We start from the raw sequence: 24,774 nt of genomic DNA, 5'->3' as shown, positions 1-24,774 counted from the left end.
AGCTTTGGGCAGTGGCCACTTGCTGGCTGGCTCCAGGCACATGCCTGAATGTCTCTAACAAATTGTATGACAGATTCAGGTGCATGGACAGCACATGGGGCTAGAGGGAAAGTATATGTAGTAGTGAAAAAGGGCAAAAAATGGCTCCTCTTCAAGAGCCATCAGGAGTCCGTGTCTTGCGTCCTTTCAAGGTTGGGTGTCAGGAAAAGGTTCTTCAGTGCAAGGGTGGTCGGGCACTGGGACAGGTTCCTCAGGGCAGTGCTCACAGCACCGAGCCTGACAGAGTTCAAGCAGTGTTTGGACAATGCTCTCAGAGATAGGGTCTGATTTTTGTGTGGTCCTGTGTGGAGCCAGGAGTTAGACTCCATCTTTGTAGGTCTCTCCAACTTTTCCATCTCTTCTATGATTCTACGATTTTAGCTTGCAGTTTCTCCTGCTAAAAATGAAAAATTCCTTAACAGTTTGGTTCTGTCTTTAGCTCAAAATTATTTTATTTAACCTTCAGACTCTTAAAAGTAGTTGCAAATTGTCATTTCTTACTGAAGCAAGACTTGTTAAAGTCAGCTACCAAGAGCACCTGCACTGTCTTAAGATCACTTCTGTTCAGAGGTTATTTCTTTTTTTTTTTTCCTTTCTTCCAGATGGCAACCAAACAGCATGGGCTTCAATCTCCTACTCTGACTTGTGAAAATAATAGCTCAAACCCAAACCAATGTGTGCTTTCCTTTATTTGCCCATCTCTCAATAACTACAACTTCTAACTGTGTAAAATACACATCACCCAGAGAAACACAGCAAGCAGCTTTCAAATGTCTACAGTGAAATAGAGTCCCAACTGCAAACCATGTTCAACAGTTTACATTTGATCAAGCTGTCATGGAGAACTTGATATCATCTCTATATACACATTTTCAAGCACTGTACGCTTGAACTTCATGTGAAGTAGAGTAGAGTAGTAGTAGGCTTGTAGTAGAGTGCTGCAAGCCTTCACATCATTTTCACACATGGAAGCAGACACTGGACCCTATGACAGAATCCCAATCTACTGTTATCTCCAGAACCCATTTCCATTAACAGAGGAGTGCAATCATTCCACACCAAAAAAAAAAGAACCCAAAACAGAACAGTTTTTCGTGTAGACTCAGACTTCTTTTCCACACCAGAGCAGAACTGGCCTCTTCACAGGCTACACCAAAGCTATGTTGATAATACCATTCATGATAGCTCCTTCAAGCTAAAGCAGGAAAATCCTCAGGATCATCAGGATTTGGAGCAACAATTTGCACCTATAAAGTGAAAAAGGAAGTTTTATAAAAATGAATCCATTGTAAAACACATGGCAGCGATATATAGACATGTATTTTACCCTGACAAATACTCATTCTTTTATTCAAATTAAGTACTTTATGTAATAGAGATGGATATAAATGACAATCTTATCTCAGAGATTATGACTATTGTAAGCCACACCATGAAGCTCTTCAGAATGATGATTTGCTGGCTGAGCAGGACCAGAAGGTCAAGGGTTCTGAAGTATTTTGATGGGATGGAAAAAAATGTAAAACAATCTCATCTGTAACATTTTTTCAGAAGCAGCATTGTGTTTTTTTGTTTTGTTTTGTTTTTTTATTAACATTCTCAGGCTACTACATATCTGATTGTAGTTTTAAACTCTGTGCTCTGATATAAAGAGACTGTTTCATTTTTATGAAGCAAACATCAAATTATTTCCGTATCATTCTGTAAATTCCCAACCTTAATTATTTTATTCATGATAAGCAGAACTAAACAGACCTTTGGGGATTATGAAGAATAAAGGTGTAATTTTTAGGTGGTCAAATATATTGTTTTGTTTGTTTGTTTTAAAAAGGAAAAAGGGGAGTAGAAGGTTTTTTTTAATGGTTATAAAAAAAATACTTCCACCACTCCATGTCTTCATCTGCAGGATCCCAGATGTAGTGATCTCATGCTGTGTAATCAAAATACTATTAACATACAGTACTGAAATCTCTTAAAAGGGATATAAACCTTTAGTCATTTCAATTACTTCACAGTTTATACCAAAACTCACTGCAGAAACAAATCTTCATTACGTCCTGTCTTCTAGATAACATTACAGCAACTAGTAATCCAGCCTTTGGAAATTTATGTGTTGGAGTTCCTGAGCCTGAACTGGTATTTAATTTTAAGCGACTTGATATGGGTCAGGTACTGAAAATAACAACACAGGCCAACATACTGTGAGGTAGGCAATAGAAACAAGTCTGTCACTATGGAAATCAGTAATCCCCCCAAAAAACACAGGGGGAAGACAGCCACTACCAAAAAGAATTCCAAGAAAACAAAACAAAAACCACGAACTTTACCGTTACTTCTGGTCGAGGTCCCATCTCTTCGACTCGTCTACCACGACCACCTCGTGCTCCTCTTGATCCACGGCCAGGGCGAGGAAGACTCCCAAAGTTAATATCCAGCTGAGATGTTATGTCATTCACTGCTCTTCGAAAGACGTGAGAATCATCTTCAAAGTCTTCCTTTTGCAGCTAAAAAGAACATCTGGTTAAGGCCTGTAATTTCCTTACACACCCTTCTTCCCTCCCTGATACACACACACTTGTATTACAAACTAAGCAGCAGATAAATCAACAAGATGTCCAGAACAGAAGACAGGCCTTAACTTGCAGAGGGTTTGAAAAGAAGTGAGACAACTGCTGCTTCCCAGATGCCAGGAATAGTTCTTTGCTGGCTCAGAGAGTCCTTGCAAAACAAATCTTATATACCAGCTCCGTAACACCGAAGAAGTTTTCAGAAATATGATCTACAAGGTTTTCCTAAGGAACCAGAGAGTCAGGCCTATGCTACTTACTCCTACAATTACCTTCAGGTAATGAAAAGATCATAAGCAACTACAGCATTTGCCTACCAAATGAGCTGTTAGTAGCTGTTTAAACTAAATAGCTGTTTAAACTCTGTGTATTCCTTGTAGCTAGTGGATTTAAGCTTGTTTCCCACTGTAATTTTAATGTGTGTTACAGTTAACATACCTGTAAACTCGTCCCATACTGTGATGGGTCACCTATTCTATTCAATGTCTAATAGACGGATTTGACTTCTTCTTGTCATGTAGTTTCTGTACCTCTTCTATATTCATTTTAATAAGGTCCCTTGATAATGCTAGCCAAGAAAGTTTAGGAGCAAAAAGAACAGCAACTTGCATGCACTCTTCATACACTGTCATACTCTTCAGAGCTTGTAGTAGTTATTTTCCCCAGCACATTCCCACACCCTGGAGAAGGATGGGGCAATGGCATCTGTGACCACCAAAAGCCATGCTAAAAAAGGATGCAGCAACTTCTGTATTAGTGTTGGTCTATGTAAGTGCTAGGTGACCTAAAGTAATTAAGACTTCTCAAAAAGCTGTAAGCTTTGATGTTAGTATTATAACTAGGCAAAGGATAAATGTGTATCAATACATGCATACAGACGTTATTCAAGGATAAGAATTCCATCATGCTAGGCTACAAGGATATGCACATATTTCTGTGATCCCAAAACCTGAAATCTAAGTAAGCAGGAATCTCTGAGTCTCCCTGCTTGCCTATCATACCAATAAACTAGAAGTCATCTCTGAAATATGAATCCCAATAATATCATGGAATAAAAATTTCAGAAAAGCATGGACAAAAGCACATTACTATGAAACAAGCTCTCCAGAGTTACTTTTAAGAAGCTTCTAAGAAGCAGGACCCTAAAACTGGAAAAAAAAATCATATATTCCAAGTGTACAGTGAAAGCTGGGATCCAGCGCAGATGAAAATAGGAGACTTAGCATCCAGACTAAGAGATGCTAAAACCAGAATGCAATATATACGTGCAAATACATACTGGTAATTATGCTAAATATAACTCAAAATTAGTATAAGACATGTTTAGTAAACCAAGTTTCTCTAGTAGCACTACCAAAGATGTACATAGGTGGCAGCAACAAGGACACAGGTTTTATATTGCTAAGACTAAGTAAACTCTAAGGTAGAGCTACTTGTTATATTACATATTTGCATACAAAATGTGGGTGATGATCTGAGAGAAGAAAAAAGAATAGACAGTACGTATAAAGCAAGTTTTGAGGCACGTATGTGATTACAGTAACAAAGTTGGATAGTGACTTGTGTTGAGGTTATACTAAAACTAGTAGAAAGAATAGAGACAGTTTCCTAACCCTGAGCATAAAGCAGAGTTTACAGAATTCCTCAGGCAATGCATGCTTACATCATCGCTATATTTTGACTTGTGAATCACCACTGCTTTGGAAGGAACAGTGGATTCTGGCTTCCGGATGTTGAATTCAGGCTTTGGTCGATTCTGTTGCTGAAGATTTTTCCACTCATCTAACGTCATTTCTTGAACTACTTCTTCAATTGGCTCCCCTTCAGCAACTCTAAAGGTTTATAGTTGTAAAGTAAAAACCATTAGCTTGCAACATGCCAGGATGAACAAGAACACTAATCTCTAAAGTAAGGATAGTAAACAAAACATCTGGAATGTTTCTCCCCAAATTACTATCCTCAATTTCACTTATAACCCGCAGTAGCTTGAGGTACAAGTTTTATGTCAATATAAATTAGAAAACACACCTCTTTGCTTGAAATTAAGTCTTATGAATAAATGCTATCTCTAACCTACTACAGTAGGTTCTGGTGTTTATCCATCCTTATCGTAAGTTCAAGCACTTCAAATTCTAGACAAAACCAGGCTGTCTTTTGATCTGGCATATTCTCAATTCTACTGTTTCATCAGTGGATCTACTCCTAGAAAATGCAGCCACAGTAAAAAAAAAAAAAAAAAAAAAAAAAAAAAAAAAGTATACTAAGCAGTTCACAATACCCCAGTTGCACAGTTTTATTGACTTACATTGCAAGATGACAATGAGATGGATTTGTGTTTCAGTGCGGCTTTCAGCCATCTAAAAAGACCTGATGACACCATGGGATCTTCTAAGTAATTATTAGCATTTTCTTTGTGAATTTTAGACAACGCTTCTGATGCTTGTTTGACTTCTTTTGTCAGAGGTAGTAGCTCACAAGGAGTCATTATTTATCACCTGCCTGAAACTGACAGATTAATCCTGGTCCACTCTGAATTTGCCACACAAAATGCAATAATGCTGATACGTTCAAGGAAAACGTATGGAGTATGTCACAACATAAGGAGTATGCTTTGCATATTTTTGAACTGTAAAGACAGAAGTCCAACGCTGTACATCTGTACTTATAAGACAAGATATGTAAGACTAAAAATCCTTCTCCACACATCACTGCTTGACTACTTCTCTGCCATTTTCCTAATGCTGGCAAAAGTTTTCTTGCCCAGAACCGGCTGCTATTACGTTATACTCCACATGTACCTTTTAAGGATAGTAGCAGGCAGTTACTCCCTCCTTAATATAATCAGATGCAGGAAGCACAACTCACATCACTCTAATTGTTACAATAACCAAATACTATGAGCTATAGGAAAATCTGCACTGTTGACTCCCAGATACTTGAAAAAGTGCTTCTTCCACTGCTTCTTCCTCCTCCCACCCAGAACTATTACACGTTACAATAGCAGTTGAAATTGGTTAAGTTTTTCCCTAACACAAAGTTAGTTAAGTATATTCCCTAACACTTATTTTTCCACAAAACCTTTTAATTAGGCTCCTTCTTGTGCGAGAGATACAGATTTGTGCGTCTTCATTGGATCACAGTTCCAAGATGTCTTCTATCAAATGCTGATTATCAAGAGTGGATTTTTCTAATACAAATATACAGTTGATTAGATGCAAGCTGGAAATTTGCTTTATCATGGAAGATGCAGAATCAAGTGAACTGCTGTCCTGGTTTCAGTTATAACAGAATTAATTTCTTCCTAGTAGCTGGTGGAATGCTGTGTTTTGGCTTGGGATGAGAAGAGTGCTGATAACACCCCAATGTTTTAATTGTTGCAGAGCAGTGCTTATACCAAGCCAAGGACGTCTCAGCTTCTTGCTCTGTCCTGCCAACAGGCAGGCTGGGGGTGCAGTAAGAGCTGGGAGGGGACAGACCCAGGACAGGTGACCCAAACTAGCCAAAGGGGTATTCCATACTGTATGGGGTCATGCTGAACAATATATAGGGGTGGCTAGCCGGGGGAGGGGGGCGGACTGCTCGGGGTTAGGCTGGGCACCGGTCAGCGGGTGGTGAGCAATTGCATTGTGCATCACTTGTTTGTACACATTATTAGTAGTAGTACTATTATCATCATTGTATTACTATTATTATTATTATTTTCCTGTCTTATTAAACTGTCTTTATCTCAACTCACGGGCTTCACTTTCCATTTCTCTCCCCCGTTCCAGACAAGGAGGGGGAGGGGGAGTGAACGGCTGCGTGGTGTTTAGCTGCTGGCCGGGTTAAAACACGACCAATGCACATTTCATCTCTGAAGTTGTACAAGCACCTCAGAAGAATGCACACTTGAGAGTTTTCTGTACATGCCCTCTCCCTATGTGATCTTGCAGCATGCCATTTTATTACTTACCAGTCAACTTTATATTCTATTTTACTGAAGAACACAGGATATGACAGGTAGAAGCATATGAAACACTGAACTGCACAGTAACAGTCTTAATTTTGGTTCTAGGAAGGACAGTTTAAAATGCACTTCATAAAGCCAGTAAATAAAAATGTACAAGTCTACATGCCTTCATTCTCTGTTATTTATAAAATTCCAGCTATATAAACACGAAGTTAAAGGTAAAAAGACTGGTAAGCAGTTTGTAATTCTATACTGATTAAAATGATCTGACACTATAATTAGAAGAATTGATAAGGAAAAAATTAACACATTTACTGACTTAAATGAAAAGGATACTGGTGAAAGATGCAGCTACTTCTGGAAAAAAGGCCAACAAATACTTTTTCATGTGTAAGAACATTGCATGAAGAACCGATGACACCCTGAATGTTTAAATTTTCTGGCCTTAACAGTAAGAAACCAGCCATTTTTTGGCCAATTTTCTGAAACTTCAATTCTGGGAACAAGCATTAGAAAAGCAAGACTACTTACAAGCACCCAAGGAAGAAGAAAAGAGGAAAAAAGCTAATATAAGAGCTTCTATTACAACATTTAATTTCTTCCCAAGATGCTATGTCAAGACAGAATTGGTAAAATGCATATCTGAACTTTAGAAAGCCTTTTGTTCTTCTCTCCCCTTTTCACCAAGTAAGGGAGGCACATTTCAGTCCTTGATGAAACCTGTAGAAAGACAAAAACAGCTGCAGCAAGTACTTGAGATGTAGCTATCTATCTTCCTAACTACAACAGAAAAGCATGCCACCTTCAAGGCCAGCTTTGTGCTGCTACCTGTACTGCAAGAAGTAATACACACTTTCTGCAGCAAAAAGTTCAGAAAGAAAATGGCAAATAACGAATCCATACAAGAATACTGAAGGGCTGACCAAGTGTTACAAGATCCTACATAGAGAAAGTAAGTGGCCCAAAAATAAAAAGCACCATCACCAGGATCTACAAAGGACAAGTAAAAACACTCTCAGGCAAAAAATGTCAGCTGCCCAAACACAGAAAGAAACACTGGCAAAACAGAAGCTCTGAAATAGGGAACATCTCCTACCCAACCCACACAGACTTTCTGCAAGTAACCTAGTCAAACCAAACCTTAAATCAACACTATCTAGTATTATCAACAACCATCATCAACACTACATAGCATTATGCTGCTGAGGATAGGACAAAGACATGTATCAACCTTTTTGTTTGGAGCAGATGTCACTGCTGGTGGGGTAGAACAAGGTCTCAACTGATGAAAGTTTCCATGTGGGAAATTCTGGAGTCCAGAAGAGAACGGCAAGACAGATATGAAGTCAAAAACACACAATATACAGGAAAGTCTTTAAGAAGAGCTGAGGAAGAAACAAATATATAATGCTAAGAAGGAACAAAATAGTGCATGCTGACAATGATTAAGGCAAGACAATTGGGAGAAAAAAACAAAACCCCTAACTAGTACTTTCTACTTCCAAAGCATTAGAAAGTCTATCAGAGACACTGAAATCCATCATTAGAGGACATCAAAATCAACCACACAGGTATAAGAAGTGGTATAGGTACTATCAACCATGCTTTCAGTCAGCAAGACCCCTTTCAGACTTAGAGTCCAATGATTGTAATACAAGGACACCTCACTATGCAGCAACCTAAATTTCCCAGAAGGCAATTACAAGTGTAACTTTGACAAAAACACACCTACCAAAAACAACCGCTTGCTTGTCCCAAAGATATAGTGGAGCAGCTACATCACAAAGTTCTGGTTTCTCAACTTTTAAACCATGGTTTGATCTTTACTTCCAGGTTATTAGTGCTACAGATTTGGTTTAGGATGCTGACACTCCCAGGGGGAAGTAACGTCGCTATTACCAAGGCAGAGCAAAAGGAACATGCATATAACTTTTTGGAGAGAGACTCAACTGAAGCGGATTATTTTGGTCACTCAGACTGCATGGACATGCACTCTATGCATTACTTGACACCTTCTTACCTTATTTATTTTTCATAACCTATCACTGTATTTTCATTAATTCCGTGGAAAAGCTCCTTGACATGACAATGATCATGCTGGCAAGCACTGCTAACTATCTAAGTACGGTCTCTGGACATGAACAAACTGAATTCCCAGTGCATGTATATATCAAAACATCAGACCAGGAGGTTTTAGTTATGATTCTTACTGCTTCAGTGTTTTCAATGGTTACTATAACCCTCTACCTATACTTTGTTTACTGTGCATACCTTTCCTACAGGAACTGCTCTAAACGAACACAATAATATGCAGAAGAAACAACGATTGAAAAGAATGGATTTCAGTTCATCTCTTTGGCTAATTATTTTCATGTCCTTAAAAATATTGAGCTTTTTTGGATCAATTTTTCAGCTGCACAAAGCAAATTCTTATTTGGCTTTTATCAAGAAATCAATAGCACAAATCTTTCCCACTGAACATCATTTGCAGGGACATTACTACCAGATATAACAAAATTTAAAATTACACAAGGTAAGACCAATCTACAACCATACAAGTTAACTATAAAAGAAAAGCGAAGGATTAAGGATTTGAACTGGTATACACCTAGCTTTATGTCACTATTAAGAAACAAGAGAAGTGAGTATGTCGGCAAACTTGATGACAAATTTGGAAAACTTCCTATTAAATGACCAGATGGGTACATATATCTACTAAAAAGGAAGGAGGTCCTTTGTCAAGGAATAGAATAAAACATCACAGAATAATTATCAACTCCACAAATATTTGATAGGGATTAATTAGATTATGTGTTGTACTGAATAAAAAGAAAAAACAGTTTATTCAAGTCATCAGTCAAGCGAAGTTGGTTCTATTGTTTGAACTCTGAAGATGAGTTCAACAGAAAGCAGTTGTGAGGACAGCTTATGCAACTATACAACTTATATATTTTGTACTTACTAGTTGCAGAAAAAAATAGCATGTCATATAGGACACTATAAACAACAGACACTGATGATGTTGAAGCGTCAGTGAAATTTGTCAAGGATATAGCAAGAAGGAACTTAATGTATGAGTATTAAAGAAATTGTTGTCCTATTCACTTTGCAAATGGAAACTTATGAAAAACAATATGGACACAGTCCTGAAGGCAAAGACCTCGTAGGTTACAGAACTCTGCAGAAGTCTTTCTGGAGATGCATTGAGGTTGGTGAAGTAACACACCAGAAAGCTATATAGTATCTCCATACAGACAAATTATTCCCAATTGACAGGACTACTACTACTTTTTAACATGCTAACAGTCACATTAAGAAAGAATGAGAGAAAACACAAAACCAAATATTTCAACTGTCTCAGCACAAGCACACAACTGCAGTTAAGCAGAAGAAAAGAAATTGATTCCTCGGAGTTGTTGCATTTAAAGTCAAAATGAGAAAAAACCCTAGCTGTAGCTTGAACAAACATACGTGCCTAGCCCCACAATGTCGAGGCTGCAGTGAAAGCAGAAGCTAGCCTTGTCAGAATCTTTTGCTGGTTTATGTTACCTGCCAGAAGACAGCAACTCTGGAGAGCAGGGACAACCTAAGCAGACAAGACCTTAAAATGCATTTTGAAGCATATCATACCTGAGAAAACATATCCCTACAACTTTTGTTTTTAAATAATTTAAAAACAAAAATACTTTTGCCTCATTTAGCAGTATCCCATCCATCCATCCCTAATTACATCACTACCATTCACACAATATTTCCTCAGATCTTGAAAGATGTGGAGACGCATAAATGTACCCAAAGGTAACTGCAATGAGCTACATATAATTCATATTTTGCATACAGATTTGAGAGTCTTCAGGATAGTATTTACTGAAAAGACTACACGATGCAGACTTCTGTACTTTTAGTTTACTTGCATCTTATGGAATTCAGTGGACTATTCCTAAACTAAACTTTTGAAAACATGAGAAGGCAACTGGCAGATTCTGTCAGAAACCTTTGTCAATATGTATACTTCTTGCCTTATGTTCTACAAGGAACTGATGTTAGGACACATCTAGGAAAAGCCTGATATTCTGAGCATGTTTCCACCGACCATGAAGTAGAAACTGGTACAAGTAAAGATATCACTAACTGATAAAGAGTGTTTAATAACTGTTCTCATATTTAGCTATTTTTTTCAAATATGCATTGCATTTATCTAATTTAACTACCCATCTGATTTAAGTTCACATAGAAAAATCTTTCTGGAAATCCAATTATCATCATTCAGTTTCTGGCAAATTCAGCTGTATAATAAAAGGTAGTTTTAAATTAAAGGAATCAAAGCACTATCAATTCATATTCTTCCAGGATTATACAAACTGAACAGGTTTTGTAGTGCACTCAGCTTTACAACTTAGATAAGAAATGAACCAATGTAACTAGTAAGCTACATAATTAGGCAAAAAAAGGCTTCATAGCAACAGAAGAGGGCACTGACATTTCATTGCCTTCCAGTATTTAAAAGATATTCACAACATGGTATCTGCTTATTCTTTGAACTCTTGGTTGAACAAGATTGTCTAATTAGTTTTTCTTAAGCCAAAGTGTTTATTTGACCTGCAGTAAATTCTCCTCTGGACACTGATCAGAATGAAAGCCAGAAGACCGAGGCAGATTTCTCTCTCAGTTCCCCAGCTTTTAAGGCTCACTGCAAGACCATTTCCAGTTAGCCTTCTAGGTTCTACGGAGGCCCTTCATGAATAGATGCATTTGGATGGTATTAGTGATTGATGAATAACTGACTTAGAGAATTTTATCTTAGCGTACTTCAGTTGTGTTTGTTTAATTGCATAAGTACCTTGAATACCTTTTTCCTTGCAGAGTACTTCAATAAAACAGGGTAGGTGTTTTTTTTGTTTTGTTTTGTTTTGTTTTTTTACCAATTACCCAAGTTAAAAGGGTAACAGACAATAGGCAGCCCCTCCTTAATCAATCTCCAAATGTTAGGAATGTAAGCATCACTGGTCACTCAAAATTGCAGCTATATAAATCAAGCTTTAGTCAGACTAAGGGACTCGTTTTCTTGAGCCACAAATAGAGAAAAAGCTTTGCTACTGCAATTATTTAAAAACAGAAAAACTTCACAGTTCAGATTTCCAGTGTGCCTTCCAATAAAAGTCAAGAATATCAGTAACAGTCAATTATTTTCTTTGCATTTAGAAAACAAATATATATATTTTAGCCAGACTATACTTTTTTAGAGGCTCTCCTTCAGTAGTCCCTTGCTGCTGAGCTGTTTCTGCAGTCTCTTCCACGGGAGCAGTCTGTTCCACCTCACTAAAACAGTAAACAGAAAAACACAAGGTCTTCATGGGGCACATTGGCAACGAACTCACATATCAAAGCATCACATTTCCCAGACAAAATTCCTTGGGAAGGGACAAAACAGAAGAAAAGCTCTGGGATCATAAGAAAAAGTTGATCTACTAAGCGACTATGTGAACTAACAAAATGAGAAGGAATGGGGAAACCTAATTTCTATGTACTTACAAACAAACAAAAAAAAAAGTGAAAAGCATGCATGAAGACAAAATAACTCAGTCATGAACACCAGTACTTGATTATAGTACATCTCTGATACTTATGCTTGCATTTCTTATTTTCAATTAAAACAGTAAAATTCACACTTCATCTTTGAAGTCCACATTTTCTGTAACCCATTAGCCACATTAGTAAGCTTTCAAACAAGAGCAGTAGCATGCTTATTTTCATTCCATTTATATGCATACATTTTTTAAATTAAAACTTTGTAGTTTCAATGCTTCATTAAGAACAATTAAAGCATAGAGATGCTTTTAGAATCTTTTAGACAATGCCAATTTAATGTGAACTCTACCACATGCACCACATCACAAGAAAGCAGTGTTATCTCACATCTGTATCACAAATTGTGATGCTTCTGAACTAAAAAAATAGTAATAGCTAGGGAGAAAAAACAAGAGATTTAACTTCCTTGAAATTTATAGAGTTCGCACCATCTTCACTGACATATTTAGAAACTAGGTTTGTGCTTTTTTTTTTTTTTTTAACCAACTAGGTTTGTGCTATTAGATCAAAACCATGTTTAAATAATCAATTACATGTTTTGAAAAGCTGGAGTACCTAATCAATCTTTTGCTTTTAGTTTGCAGCATTATAGAAAAGATAGAAGTCAGTACAGTCTCTTAGAGCTCAGAATATCAAGCCCCAAAACGTGGACCCAAAGGGATTTTTTTTCAACCTCTTAGACAGATACCTCAAAAAACCTGGTGTACATTAACAAACATAATCATGATTGGAGTTATAAATACAAAACTATTTTTAAAACAGTTTTGTGAATGAATGTGCATGTGGCTACGGATGTTTACTCTAAGCTCAAAGTTTTCCCTTTTCTGTCTTTCAGCAGCCTTCAGCTGAAAACTTCTGTAAGCATTGAAGAATAAAGGCTACTGGAAAGAGTAGCATACTGCTAGGTGCACAGAAAAGTTGACTTTTCCAGCAAGCTTTGTGTTATCTAGAAATAAACCAATGAAAGAAATACAGAATTTAACTTCCCAACTTTTTTCATCTAATTGACCATTAGTAAAACATCACATTTTGTTACTGATCCTTATGTGCTTTAAGATGTATTTCAGTGGTACAGTCAGCTAAAAAGTCTCTTGAGCCACAATGAATTGTACTGCAGCTTTGCTATTAAGACACAATACATCAAATTTGAGAAAGAAGGACCAAACTTCAAGCCCACTGACAAGTTCCACTTGTTAGTGACTATTTTGTAGCAATGTCAAAAAGTACTGGAGTCCCACTTATTTGAATATAAGAAAAAGTCATAACTTATTTCAGAAAAGACAACGTAGCCCCAGTCTAAAATATTTTGACAGGCTTTTATTCAAGAGACATCACCATGCCTTTGCTACAAATTAAACTCTTCAGGATAAACAAGATGAGTCCAGAAAGCTATAAAATTATGCTTAATCTATAATTAATAGAAAGTATGACTTAAACCTCAAAATACCCAAACTTCAATGAACTGAAAATGATGATCTATGGTGGGCACCAGAAAATGATGGTCTATGGTGGCACGAGAAAATGTTGTACCTCATATCATCTCTAGCTGTTCCCCAGTTGCGAGCTCCGCTTCCACCCTTTTTGTCATCTGCTCTCACTCCTCTAGAGAGAGAAACAGTGTTCTTTAACAGCTTTTTTACATTACAGACTTGAACTGAAACTAGTACTGACTTATTGGCAAGCAGCTTGGGTATAGAATGCACAAACAGAATATGCAAGAGATTCTACTTCAGTGTGAACTCTATCGTTCACTTGTGCACGAAGAACAAGTACACTGAACACTTACGTTTTATCGTTGCCACTTTGTCTTTCAAATTCCCGCTTTCCTCTTTGGTCAAAGCCATCAAAACTTCTGCTTATTCCACTACCTCTTCCTCTGCCTCGCATTCCACCTCTTCCTCTTCCACGACCTCTTGGTCTTTCATAGTCTACTCTTTCACCTGATCTAGAGAGAAGATTTCCAGTCAGATTTTTGTTTCTATGGAACCATTAACAACAAGAAAAACATCTGCATGACTTCATTTGTGCAGTTATAGGAGACACCTGTGTAAGAGAGCTACTGTACAATTTTTGAAGACTACATATTTACTCAGCACAGTTGTATTAGTTTTGTCATTAAACTGAACACAGCAGGAATTATTGCAGACAACAGAAATAGAAAGTTCACGTGTTTATAGTTTAACAGTGGAAATATTAGGGAAGTTTAATAAAACACGACAGAACTGTCATGTGTTCAGTGACCTTATTGGGCCATAACTCCACAATACAAATTCATAGTTACATGTAACTGCTAACACGTTTTCTGAAATTTTTTAATACCAACTACTGTGATGGAAAATAAGAAGAGTTACACCCTCAAGTGTTAAGACTTTAGGTGAAAGTATTCTAGTACAAAGTATACATTTATACTAGAATATTACATTTTGTACTAGAATGTTGCATTCTAGTACAACAAGTTTGTCATGTGTTCACTGTCCAAGTAACAAACAGTGTCACAAAGGTACAGTTTCAGTTTGAACTGTAAAATTAATTCTACTTTGGATCTGCACCAGATATTCTACAACAGTTGGTATGCAAGTTCAGAAACTGGATATTTACCTTACAGGCTGAAGGCAAAGTTTTCAGATCTTAACGTGTTTTAGTTTTGCCTTCTATTTTACCACTTAACAACAAAGCTCCAAATCAATCTGCACGGAAGCTGAAATGACAGCTCTGACAGACATGAACTAATAGGTACCCAATACCAAACTGATACGCTAGTAACGCAACTATGCCTTTGAGTCACCTCTGCCTATCACATCTGTTTAAGAAGGTTAAATCTTTCCCCTCCTTTTCCATCCCTGTGGAGATCTTCTACAAGGCACCTATCATCTCCCTATCCGATACATACCTTTCAGCTGTGAATTCTGTTTGCCTTTCTGTTTCATAGGAACGGTATTCCCTGAAAGAAGGTCTCGATTCAGTTTTGTCTTGTTTCTCTGCTCTTCTGTTGTCATTCCATCCTTGCTCTTCTCCTTGTTTAGGGGCTCGCTTCTGGCCTATACAGAAACACACACATTATTACTGAGTTTAATAATAATCAAATTGTATTTACCAGCTACTGTCTGAAGGGAATTGACTACACAATAGTCTTCTGCTTTACCACCTCCACTCCCAAGTCCCCCAAAATATTAAAATCACTTACAGTTAAGGTTGTCAGACACTTTCTTTAAAGACATTTACTTACTTTCCCCTCCATATCGATGAATCTGTCTCATGCAAAAACGCTACTCTTGTTGACTCAGCTCAACCATTAAAAAAAAAAAAAACACACAATACAAAACAAGGTAGAAAAATCTCATCTTGCTCACCTTAAATTATAAAAATTGAGAACAAAACTTTCTCTTATGTTTCCTCAAAGACCTTAATGGTGTACTACAAAACAGGATAGAGAAATTTCACCAGAAGACATGAATTGCAAGGCTGTGGTAGAAGAGATGAAGACAGAGCAAAGAGGATCATTTGAGACAGGTGTTAGCTGTTTACCATCAGACATCACATTTCCTTACAGATAAGCTCAATTTAGAGTCTGCACCTCTGTTTTATGCTCACAATTATGGTATCCAACAAAATAAGGGTCACCTCCTTACATTGCTGCTCTATGGGGGAAAGAATAATTTACCGACATTACAAGACACTTAGTTTAAATAGCAGAAACGCAAGCAGTAAATACAAAGGCTTCAACTAATTCTAGAATTCCAATATATTACAAGACAAAATGTATTTAAGCTTTCTCAGTTTTTGTTTTACATTGTTGATGTTGAAGAGGAGCAGGTAGGGCAAGGTGATTGCAGAGGAACTGAGTGCTACAAAAAGCAATAAGCCGAGGTTATGCGTTCAACTCAAGTGCACCTAGCTTAAGACTAGAGTTCAATATGTACTTCCTTCTCTGTTTTCCCAAATTCTCTGCTCTATTTAGGACAAAGTTCTCCAAAAGCAAACCTTCTGTCTCCTAGACCCTATACTTAAACTGTGCAATGCTGAACAAGTTACTGAAGTCAGGTTCTCACGGACAAGAAACAGCCCTGGCTACTGTGCCTCGGTTGTTAGCACATAAGAAGAAAACTTATTCTATGTCAATATATTAATATACAAATGAATTCATAGTTCCACAGAAATGCCCGTATAAAAAGATCTCTCTTCAAAGCTTGGCTGTCAGGCATGAAGTCAATAGCATCATCTTTAAAAAGAAAACTTCAAAGAACTATCCACTCAGAGAAAAACGTAGAATGGTGACTGATAAAGCTTTTTGTTAGGCAGTAAGGACAGTCGCATCTATACACTGAAGAAAGTTTAACTGGGGCTGCACAAGCAACCCTAGCTTTTTTTTTTTTTTTCCTAAACTACAAACTGCTTGACATAATATATTCTCTTTTCTCAAGATTTGGATTTCCTCAGCCCTTATAGCAGCAAGCATATTTGCATCCCAAAAATGAAGACAATCTGTGGATGAAGGACAATTTTGAAATTAGTCTGAGTGCTTTTTATTAAAGCATCCTAATTTGAAAAGGATAAAGTTGAAGTTATAAGGAATACAGAATGACATTTACTGTTTGGAAAGGTGTCTGTTCTGTGCATATCCCAACTATACCAACAATTACACAAGTGTTAACTCTAAATTGGAATCTTGGTGTGAAAAACAAAAGACCGTTTCTGATCATTTTTATTTATTTTGATCAAATCTGAACAGGCAACTGCAATACAAGAGTGCATGTTTATCCCTTTCTGAGCCTCTCACTAGCTATGAGAAGCAGAACAACTCAGCAAGAATGCAGAGACCACATCCCTACATGTTTAGTATTAACTTCCAATTCACATACATATTTAGAGAACTCCTTAAAATGAGTAAAGCAATCACAAAACAAGGATGTAAAAGCCATTTTAGAGAGATGATCTGTGGTTCTGTTACCCAGTACCACTTAAAAGTACTTAAAAGTGCTTCAAAACAAGTCTTGTCAGATATGCAAGTGTATTACAGTGCATTACAAGTCACCAGCACTGACCGTGCTAGACAAAGCAGACAGCTCTTGACTTCATTGTACAGTTAATTCACTTCGATTCTAATAGATGGGTATAATTACTGCAAATGGATTTCAAATACTACAAAAATTTGTGACACTTGTAACCTGCATAAAAATACTTTAACTAGTTCGACAGACATGCAACAATGGATTAAAACTGCACAGCTGCAGTGAACACACCTCTGTAATAAACAGCGTCATCCTCAGAGCAGAAACACGTGGCTTGCGAATCTGTCCAAATACCAGCACAAATTTCAGCTCAGCATGTAAGGGCAAACCAAACCAGAGTCTGACAGCAGTGATAACATAAACCATCTGATCTTCTCCCTGCTATGTATCTGTCACAATGCAGACTCACTTTTACTTAAGGATCCAAAGGACCACCAACCCTCTGGGGGACTGGGTTTGGGGGAAGGAAGAGTAAAACAAAGGCAATCCTGTGTAGTGTTGCCATAATAGCTTTCACTTACAAAGAACTGGGCCGTGCTTTGAATGCTCATTAATTACTTCTCCTGGTACACTCCAGTGTTGCCAGCTTGTTAGCATATACATATGTAAGTATGTAAGTTCCCTTCAAAACCACAATAGGGTCTTATGGATCATCTACCTGAGGTCTTGCAAACACTGTGCTGAAAAAATGAAGATTGCTTTTTTCTAGTTAATAAGTTTAGCCTCATTTAAGATGATTTTCTTGTTCGTACACTTAAATCTCTATTAAACTCAAGTAGATACCCACCACTCCTCACGTCACCATTATTTCCCTGCGAGGCTACTGCACCAGCCCGATCTGTCACCTCAGTTGCCTGTCACTTTACTTTCTAAATTGATAAAACAGAAGAAAAAAAATGCTGATTAAACTGTTTCTAAACCAGTTTTTTTCAGAAAATACACCCAAACCATTATTAGAGGTAAAGACGTCTGTAAATAGTAAAATTACCAGGTATAAGACATAGTTATAGCTAAAGAAGAAAAACACGCCAAACAACAGTGGGGTTTATAAACTGCAGATTAAGCCAAATAATACAGATCTAACATATTAAAGTATCTTTCACTTTGCCACCACTACTATGAGTATTAGTTTTGCTTATGCAGCAGCATTTACATAGGAAGACTTTCTAGAAAGTGTATTTAATAAACACGTTTTGCAGAACCCTGAACTGGGAAAGCAGAAATTATATTTTCAGGAACTGCAGCATCTCACTCCCTGCCACTGAACATCAGTGTTAACAGAAGGATTTAAAACAACTCAGAGAAATCTAGCTGCCGTTGCAGTGTTGTGTCTAGCTCCCATCCAAAGTTTCTCTATTCATACATGTATTATCTGCCCTCAAACAAGCAAAACTTTTGCCTGAGAAGAGATGGTTCTCTAGTTTATGAAGGGGCAGGCTCTTCACCGGCCTGTTGCTGATGCAGAACATTCTTATTTTATTTTTTAAGGGAAAAAGAGTAAGCTTTTGGGAGGCAGACCTCGTTTTCCATTTAGACATACACCTTGAATTTCCCAGCTTGCAACCACATCCAGTCACTGCAGGCGACAGCAGAAATCCTGTCCTGGCCCTGGCACTTTGAGAAGCCAGGCAGCCAAGGGTGGCAGCTGCCACACAGCTCCCGGGCAGAGGGATGGAGGCTGCTGATACTCAGCTCGCCTTGCATTGCCTTGCATTCAGGCCTAAAATCCAGCCCCAAACGCTGCATCGCAGCGCTTTATAAATTCTCATAAGGCTGAGACCAACTCATCCCACTAAAATAGACGGTGCTCAAACCCACTGAAAAGATGGCATCCATGCTCTGTTTCTGCAAATGTGGCCCAGAGGTCCCAAACAGGAATTACCTATCTTTGGCCCCAGCAGGCACGCACTGGAACAGAACAGAGGGAAAGTGAGAGCTGCTTTCATTCAGGTAGAATAAACATTAGAGCAGCCACTGTAGTTACATGAAAGATTTATGCATCTTACAGCATGTAATTGATGGAAAAAAGCAATGACAAAACGCTTTCTGTCTGACAGCCTACACTCAGAAGTTTTCTGAATGAATCAAGGGCAGCAAGCATAAGTAACAAACAACAAACGTTTTTGCCTTCTCCGTCTCTCACCTTCAGTTCCACATACATTGTATGCTTAGATACCTCTGCTCAGAGCAAAAAAATCTTAGTTTTGGTCTTCCCAATACATAAATTATTCCGTAGGTTTGGCCATGGTTGTCGCTCCTGCTTTTTCTAGTTTTCCTACCCCCGAGGTGAAGAAAAGAGCAGACACTTTAATAAGTGGGAAAGTGAGATTCTTTCAAGAGCACAGCAGTTATTTTTCTGGTTTTCTCGCTACTGGTATCTCAGTAATTCCTGATACTGTTTCTCTCAGGCTGCCTGCTGTTTTAATAGTATCAGACCTAGTGACCCTCTGCTCTTTCCTAAGCTACAGTAGCTTGAATCAGAGAAATCATTCATGACGCAGCACAGCTAGCAATGCTGCCCTCCACCTCTAACCCATGTTCTCCCACACATACTGCTCTGCGCTTAATGTAAGTGAGCTTCCTTTGCCATTTTGTAGTTCATTTACAGTATGTATTGCTATTGCTCTGCAACTCTACCATTTTAATTTAATGGGCTAAATAACCTTGTATCAGCAAACTTGAGCTATTTATCCCTCCCACAGTTCTTCCAGCAGACTTGCCAGCCACCTACATACACACAAAATGAAGAAGAACTTTATTCAAAAAATTCTCTTTTGGAGGACTTTTGACTGCCTTGTAAGATGTTAGAACAAAGCTAACAACAGCAGTTACTAGTCCTAAATTTAAATTGCCCTTTCCACTTTTTTTTTTTTTTTTCCCCTAAGAGACACTTCTTCCCTCAGCTTTCAGATTAACAACTCATTTTTGAACGAAAATGTCTGAGCCACAAGACACAATTTAGTGGCAGCTCAGAAAAGATGAAGTGACAAAAAACAAGAAGAATACTGCTCTGATTGGTCTGGAATGAGGGCGAGTGGAGAAGTTATGCTATAATTCAAGGATCTCTGCAATTAATTATGGCTCCATGCAGAGACACTACTTTATTACCATCCCAGTAAAACAGCACCTCACACAAATGGACAGCTGGTCTTCCTTTAAAATAAAGCTGCGTCATTGGAAATACTGAAAGACAGCTCCCACTCTCAGGAACTTATTTTCATATATCTCCGAGTAAAAGCAGAATTAGGAATGCATGAACAACCAAATTTCACTCCTTTGCATACATGTGCGTCCATGTGACTTTAATTCCAAAGCTTCAAGCATCTACTTTTGTGAACTAAAGCAGGACTAACTACATGATCTGCAGAATAACACTCCCAAAGCACAAAACCAGGCTTCAGCTATTGCATGCAACGCAGCAAAGAAAAATAAGTGGAGCTAAGACTCTATTCTGTGATACTTTCTTTTCTTGCGTGCCAGTACCCAATTACAGAATTGCCTACCACAGCTACCCTCTGGACAGTCCTTATGACTTTGCATCTGAAAGAATGATACTGGAATTAATTATTTAAAAATATGAGAGCTACAGCCAGCATAAGATAAAATTCCCCAGAAACATTCCATGACCTATTAGCTTAAATAAGTAGCTAAAAATTCAGACAAATAGTAAGTATTCAGGAGCTACATCTAAATGTTACACGGGTCATCAAATGCATACGAAAGAAGAAAACCTTCTGGAGGTATCAGCAACAAAGGTTTAGAGATTTCAATTGAACAGAGCTTATTACTGCATGATCAACAGATTTAATTTGCCTGGACTGCTGAAGAATGCAAGCTCTGCAACAAGGCCTTTTGAATAAAGAGCTGGCAAATGCAGTTTGGCCACTGTGCTAAGAATGAACTGAGTTAACATTAAGTGGTGCAACTGCAGGAGCTGTAATACCTACAAAGAGCCCTTACCCAAAGCCTCAGCACTCTGTTAAAGAATAACAACAAAAAAACCAATAATATTAGTTTAAAAAGCCACAACCACATCAGTATGGCCAAAAAAAATAAAAATAAAAAATGTAGGTTTTGATAGGCTATGAAATAGCAGTTTACTTTCTCTGGAACAAAAAAAAATAAAAAATTACTCCTTATAATTGTGTCAACTCGTAACAAACAGTTTGGATTCTAAAGATCACTCAATTATCAGCCAAAGACCTCTTACATGAGGTTGTTTCAAATTGAAAACATCTCCAGAAACTATGTTACAACTCCTCTGGAAAAGGCAGCCAAGAGCTAAGCAAAGCAAAAATGCTGATTTGCAGCAATACCGTGAGTAAACCTTCCACTCTAAAATCAAAACCTAACACCAAAAACAGGCTCTCAGGCATATGTAAAGCTTTCTATGTATTGCAAGTTTGAAGTCATACAGAAGGATGAGGCTTGCTTCAAGTCTTTCTTAAGATAAAGACTATTTTCAGATTTAAAATTTTCAAGAAATAACACAATAAAACAAGTTGTGAAGCTTAGCAACACTTCTGGTAACCCAGACGAGCAATACACTCCAATAAATTGATAAAACTTGTACAGTGAAGACTTAATTTTGTAACTTCAGTCATAATATCAGAACCTGATTCAGCTGTTCAGATGGGTCTAGGTACTCCTTTATGGTATTTAATTCATAACCAGTGGAATGAAATTAGAGGGAATTGTTCCCCAAACCTGATAGCTTAAAAATAAATAAATAAATAAGACTGGAAACATTTTTTTACATCAATTTTAAGAGAGAAAAAAAAAAACAGAAGTTTAGTCATTAGTTCCATAATTCCGTCATTTTAGTCAGTATTGTGTGTGATTGCTTATATGCCAAACAAGGGTGTATTCTTCTAGAAACGCAGCCATCATTAGAGGCTTTATGCAAAATTCAGCTGGTAAGAGCAACTTCCCGAGCAGTTACTCATTCTCACCCATTAAGCCAATAGTCCCAACAATCTTCTACAGTGTCCAGAAGTTTTCTGGCTGAATTCTGTATACCAGACGCACATGTATGTGTACAGCCCAGATAAAAAGCCTGTGGCAGAAGCGCACAAGCAGGCCCAAGTCTCACCTCCCTCACTCATTTTGCATGCTGAGCACTATGCATCTACAGTCCTTGCTCACAACAAGCCCAAGACATACACATACGAGCATACAAAACCCAGGATACCCACTTGCTCTTACAAAGAAAGTTATGTTTTTTTCCTGAGAGAATAATTCTTAAGTTATTCAACTTTCCTAAAGCCTGCTATAAGCCGGCAGTCTGTTCCCAATTTAAATCAGCAGGAAAGTAAAACAAGGCACATGGCTGATGTCTCTACACGGGGAAAGCGGGCTCCCTAGCATCAAGGTGGCAGAAGATACTCGGGCAGCCCACCAGGTCACCGTGCATTGCCACTGCAGTACACGCAGAGCCTGCTGAAGACACCTTACAGAGAAGCAGGATGCTCTTCACCCACTTCATGGTCCTGGTAGACTACTGACAACTACCAGCACTTGCGCACAAACTTTTCCACCAAAACTTGATTTTGCCATTCACTGAGCAGGGTCCTCCGCCTCCTGTTGATAGCCACAGCAACGCACCCTTGAAGTGAAGCCTGGCAGTAACGCGAGCGTTGGTCTTTCAGGCAGGGCTCCCTGACAGCCGCATGACCACGTCACCCCCGAAGAATCCCAAAAGACAACTTCTGGACAACTCTCTAAAGCGACAGCCCGCGCCATCGCCCCCTCCGGAGACTCCCGTTAACGAGCACGGACCCGGCACCGGGAGGCTCTCAGCGCCAGGCGGGCGCGGAGCTGCGGCTGGGGCGGTGTCAGACTAACCGGGAGGGGTAGCAGAGGGGCAACCTGGCGGCACGATGACCCCAGGCCCCCTCCTGCCCCACGCAGCCCGGCCCCCAGCACCCCCCGGGACGCGTCTCCCCCGCCCCGTACCGGGCTGCGGCGCGGCGGTGCCGAGGCCGCCCTGCTGCTTGCGCTCCTTCTGGGACTCCCTCCTGACGGCGCCCCCGCGGCCGCCAACGCCGCCGCCGCCGCCGCCGCCGCCCCTCTTGGCCGCCGCCGCCGCCTCCCCGCGCTGCTTGCGCTGCTGCCGGCGGCGCTCGGCCTCGCGGAGGATGTCGAAGGGGTCGGAGTCGTCGTCCAGCAGCTGGCAGAAGCGGTTGGCCACGGCGCAGCCGAAGCTCTCCTGCATCACGGCGCCCTTCATCGCCGCCACGCCACGCCAGCCCAGCCGCCGCCAGGCGCTGCGACGCTGCCGGCGCCGCCGCCGCCGCCGCTCCGCGGGGTGGGCGGGGCCGAGCCTGGCCACGCCCCTCTCTCTCTTTCGCCCCCTCTCCCCCCCGCCCGGCCCCGCCAGCCAATCTCGTGGCGGGGCCGCCGGCGGCGCGCGGGCTCCGCCTATCGGCGCGGCGCGGCCCGGCCCCGCCCGGCGGCGGCACGCGCGGGCGCGGCGGAACAATGGCACGAGCCGAGCGGGCGGGCGCGGCCCCGCCCCCCCGGCGGGCCCCCCGCCGGCAGCACCCGCAGCGCCGCAGCCCCACGGGGCAGGGCGGCGCCACGCACAGCGGGAAGGGAAGGGAAGGGAAGGGAAGGGAAGGGAAGGGAAGGGAAGGGAAGGGAAGGGAAGGGAAGGGAAGGGAAGGGAAGGGAAGGGAAGGGAAGGGAAGGGAAGGGAAGGGAAGGGAAGGGAAGGGAAGGGAAGGGAAGGGAAGGGAAGGGAAGGGAAGGGAAGGGAAGGGAAGGGAAGGGAAGGGAAGGGAAGGGAAGGGAAGGGAAGGGAAGGGAAGGGAAGGGAAGGGAAGGGAACCCCCAGAAGCTGCGCTGTGTGGGCGAGGAAACGCTACAAAATAAAGCATTACAAGAGGAAACGCTATAAAATAAAGCATGATGGAATAAAGCATTGTAAAATAAAGTGTTACAAAATGAACCATTAGAAAATAAAACATTACAAGAAGAAATATTACAAAATAAGCCATTATAAAATAAAACATTATAAAATAAAGCATTATAAAATGAACCATGACAACATGAACCATTATAAAATGAACCATTACAAAATAAAGCATTATAAAATAGAACGTTATAAAACAAGCCATTACAACACAAGCTATTACAAACACAAACCATTACAAAACAAACCATTACAAAATCGCACAGCCCGAGGTCCCTTTCTGGGGCACAACACCTGTAAAGCCATGCCATGTACTGGGTCCAGCTGCCGCACACGCGATCAGTGATGTGATCTGACAGAATTCAGCTGAATACATGAAGGTTTCTGCTGAGCAGTACGGGGCTGCATCACCGGAGATGGGCCTGCTCGCAGTAGGCCCATTCATCACCTGCAGGGGACGAGATGCCAGTTCATCTCCAGTGCGGGTGTGCTTGCCTCGTTCTGCTTCCTTCCCCAGGGAACACTCGGTAGCTGGCCTCAAGTAGGCCGTAAGAAACTCTACAGCAAAGGGCTGCGATGGCAGTAGCAGCAGAGGGGCCCATGGCGATGGCGTAGCAGTCGGATCAGTAAAGGAGCCCGCAGCTCCCTCACTGTCTGGCAAACCAGACGTTTCTGACTGTGGCCCCACACAGCTCTTTAAGGCCTCAG

At 39.9% G+C, this 24,774-nt stretch overlaps 1 protein-coding gene and 1 long non-coding RNA gene across 3 annotated transcripts; both read right to left on the bottom strand.

Annotated features, from left to right (window-relative positions):
• Window positions 1–710: 710 nt before the first annotated feature.
• On the bottom strand, window positions 711–23,567 carry HABP4 (hyaluronan binding protein 4). 2 transcript variants are annotated; one of them, XM_084503394.1, is made up of 8 exons: window positions 23,109–23,567; window positions 15,035–15,182; window positions 13,931–14,089; window positions 13,675–13,746; window positions 11,791–11,874; window positions 4,270–4,438; window positions 2,367–2,543; window positions 711–1,286 (listed from the first exon to the last, which is right to left on the bottom strand). In XM_084503394.1, exons 1-8 carry the CDS (start codon window positions 23,380–23,382, stop codon window positions 1,230–1,232), a joined length of 1,140 nt encoding a protein of 379 aa, XP_084359520.1. In that variant the 5' UTR covers window positions 23,383–23,567; the 3' UTR covers window positions 711–1,229. The 2 variants fall into 2 exon arrangements, with proteins under 2 accessions (XP_084359520.1, XP_084359521.1); XM_084503395.1 differs by lacking the exon at window positions 13,675–13,746.
• On the bottom strand, window positions 4,885–11,780 carry LOC311426768. Its single transcript, XR_014687012.1, has 2 exons — window positions 7,787–11,780; window positions 4,885–7,275 (listed from the first exon to the last, which is right to left on the bottom strand). It is a non-coding gene; the product is annotated as an uncharacterized lncRNA (long non-coding RNA).
• Window positions 23,568–24,774: the final 1,207 nt, after the last annotated feature.

This window comes from Aythya ferina (genome assembly GCF_964211825.1).
Source record: "Aythya ferina genome assembly, chromosome: Z".
Taxonomy (NCBI): domain Eukaryota; kingdom Metazoa; phylum Chordata; class Aves; order Anseriformes; family Anatidae; genus Aythya; species Aythya ferina.
Note: the sequence above shows the minus strand (reverse complement) of the source record. Positions and strands in the feature narration are given on the sequence as shown.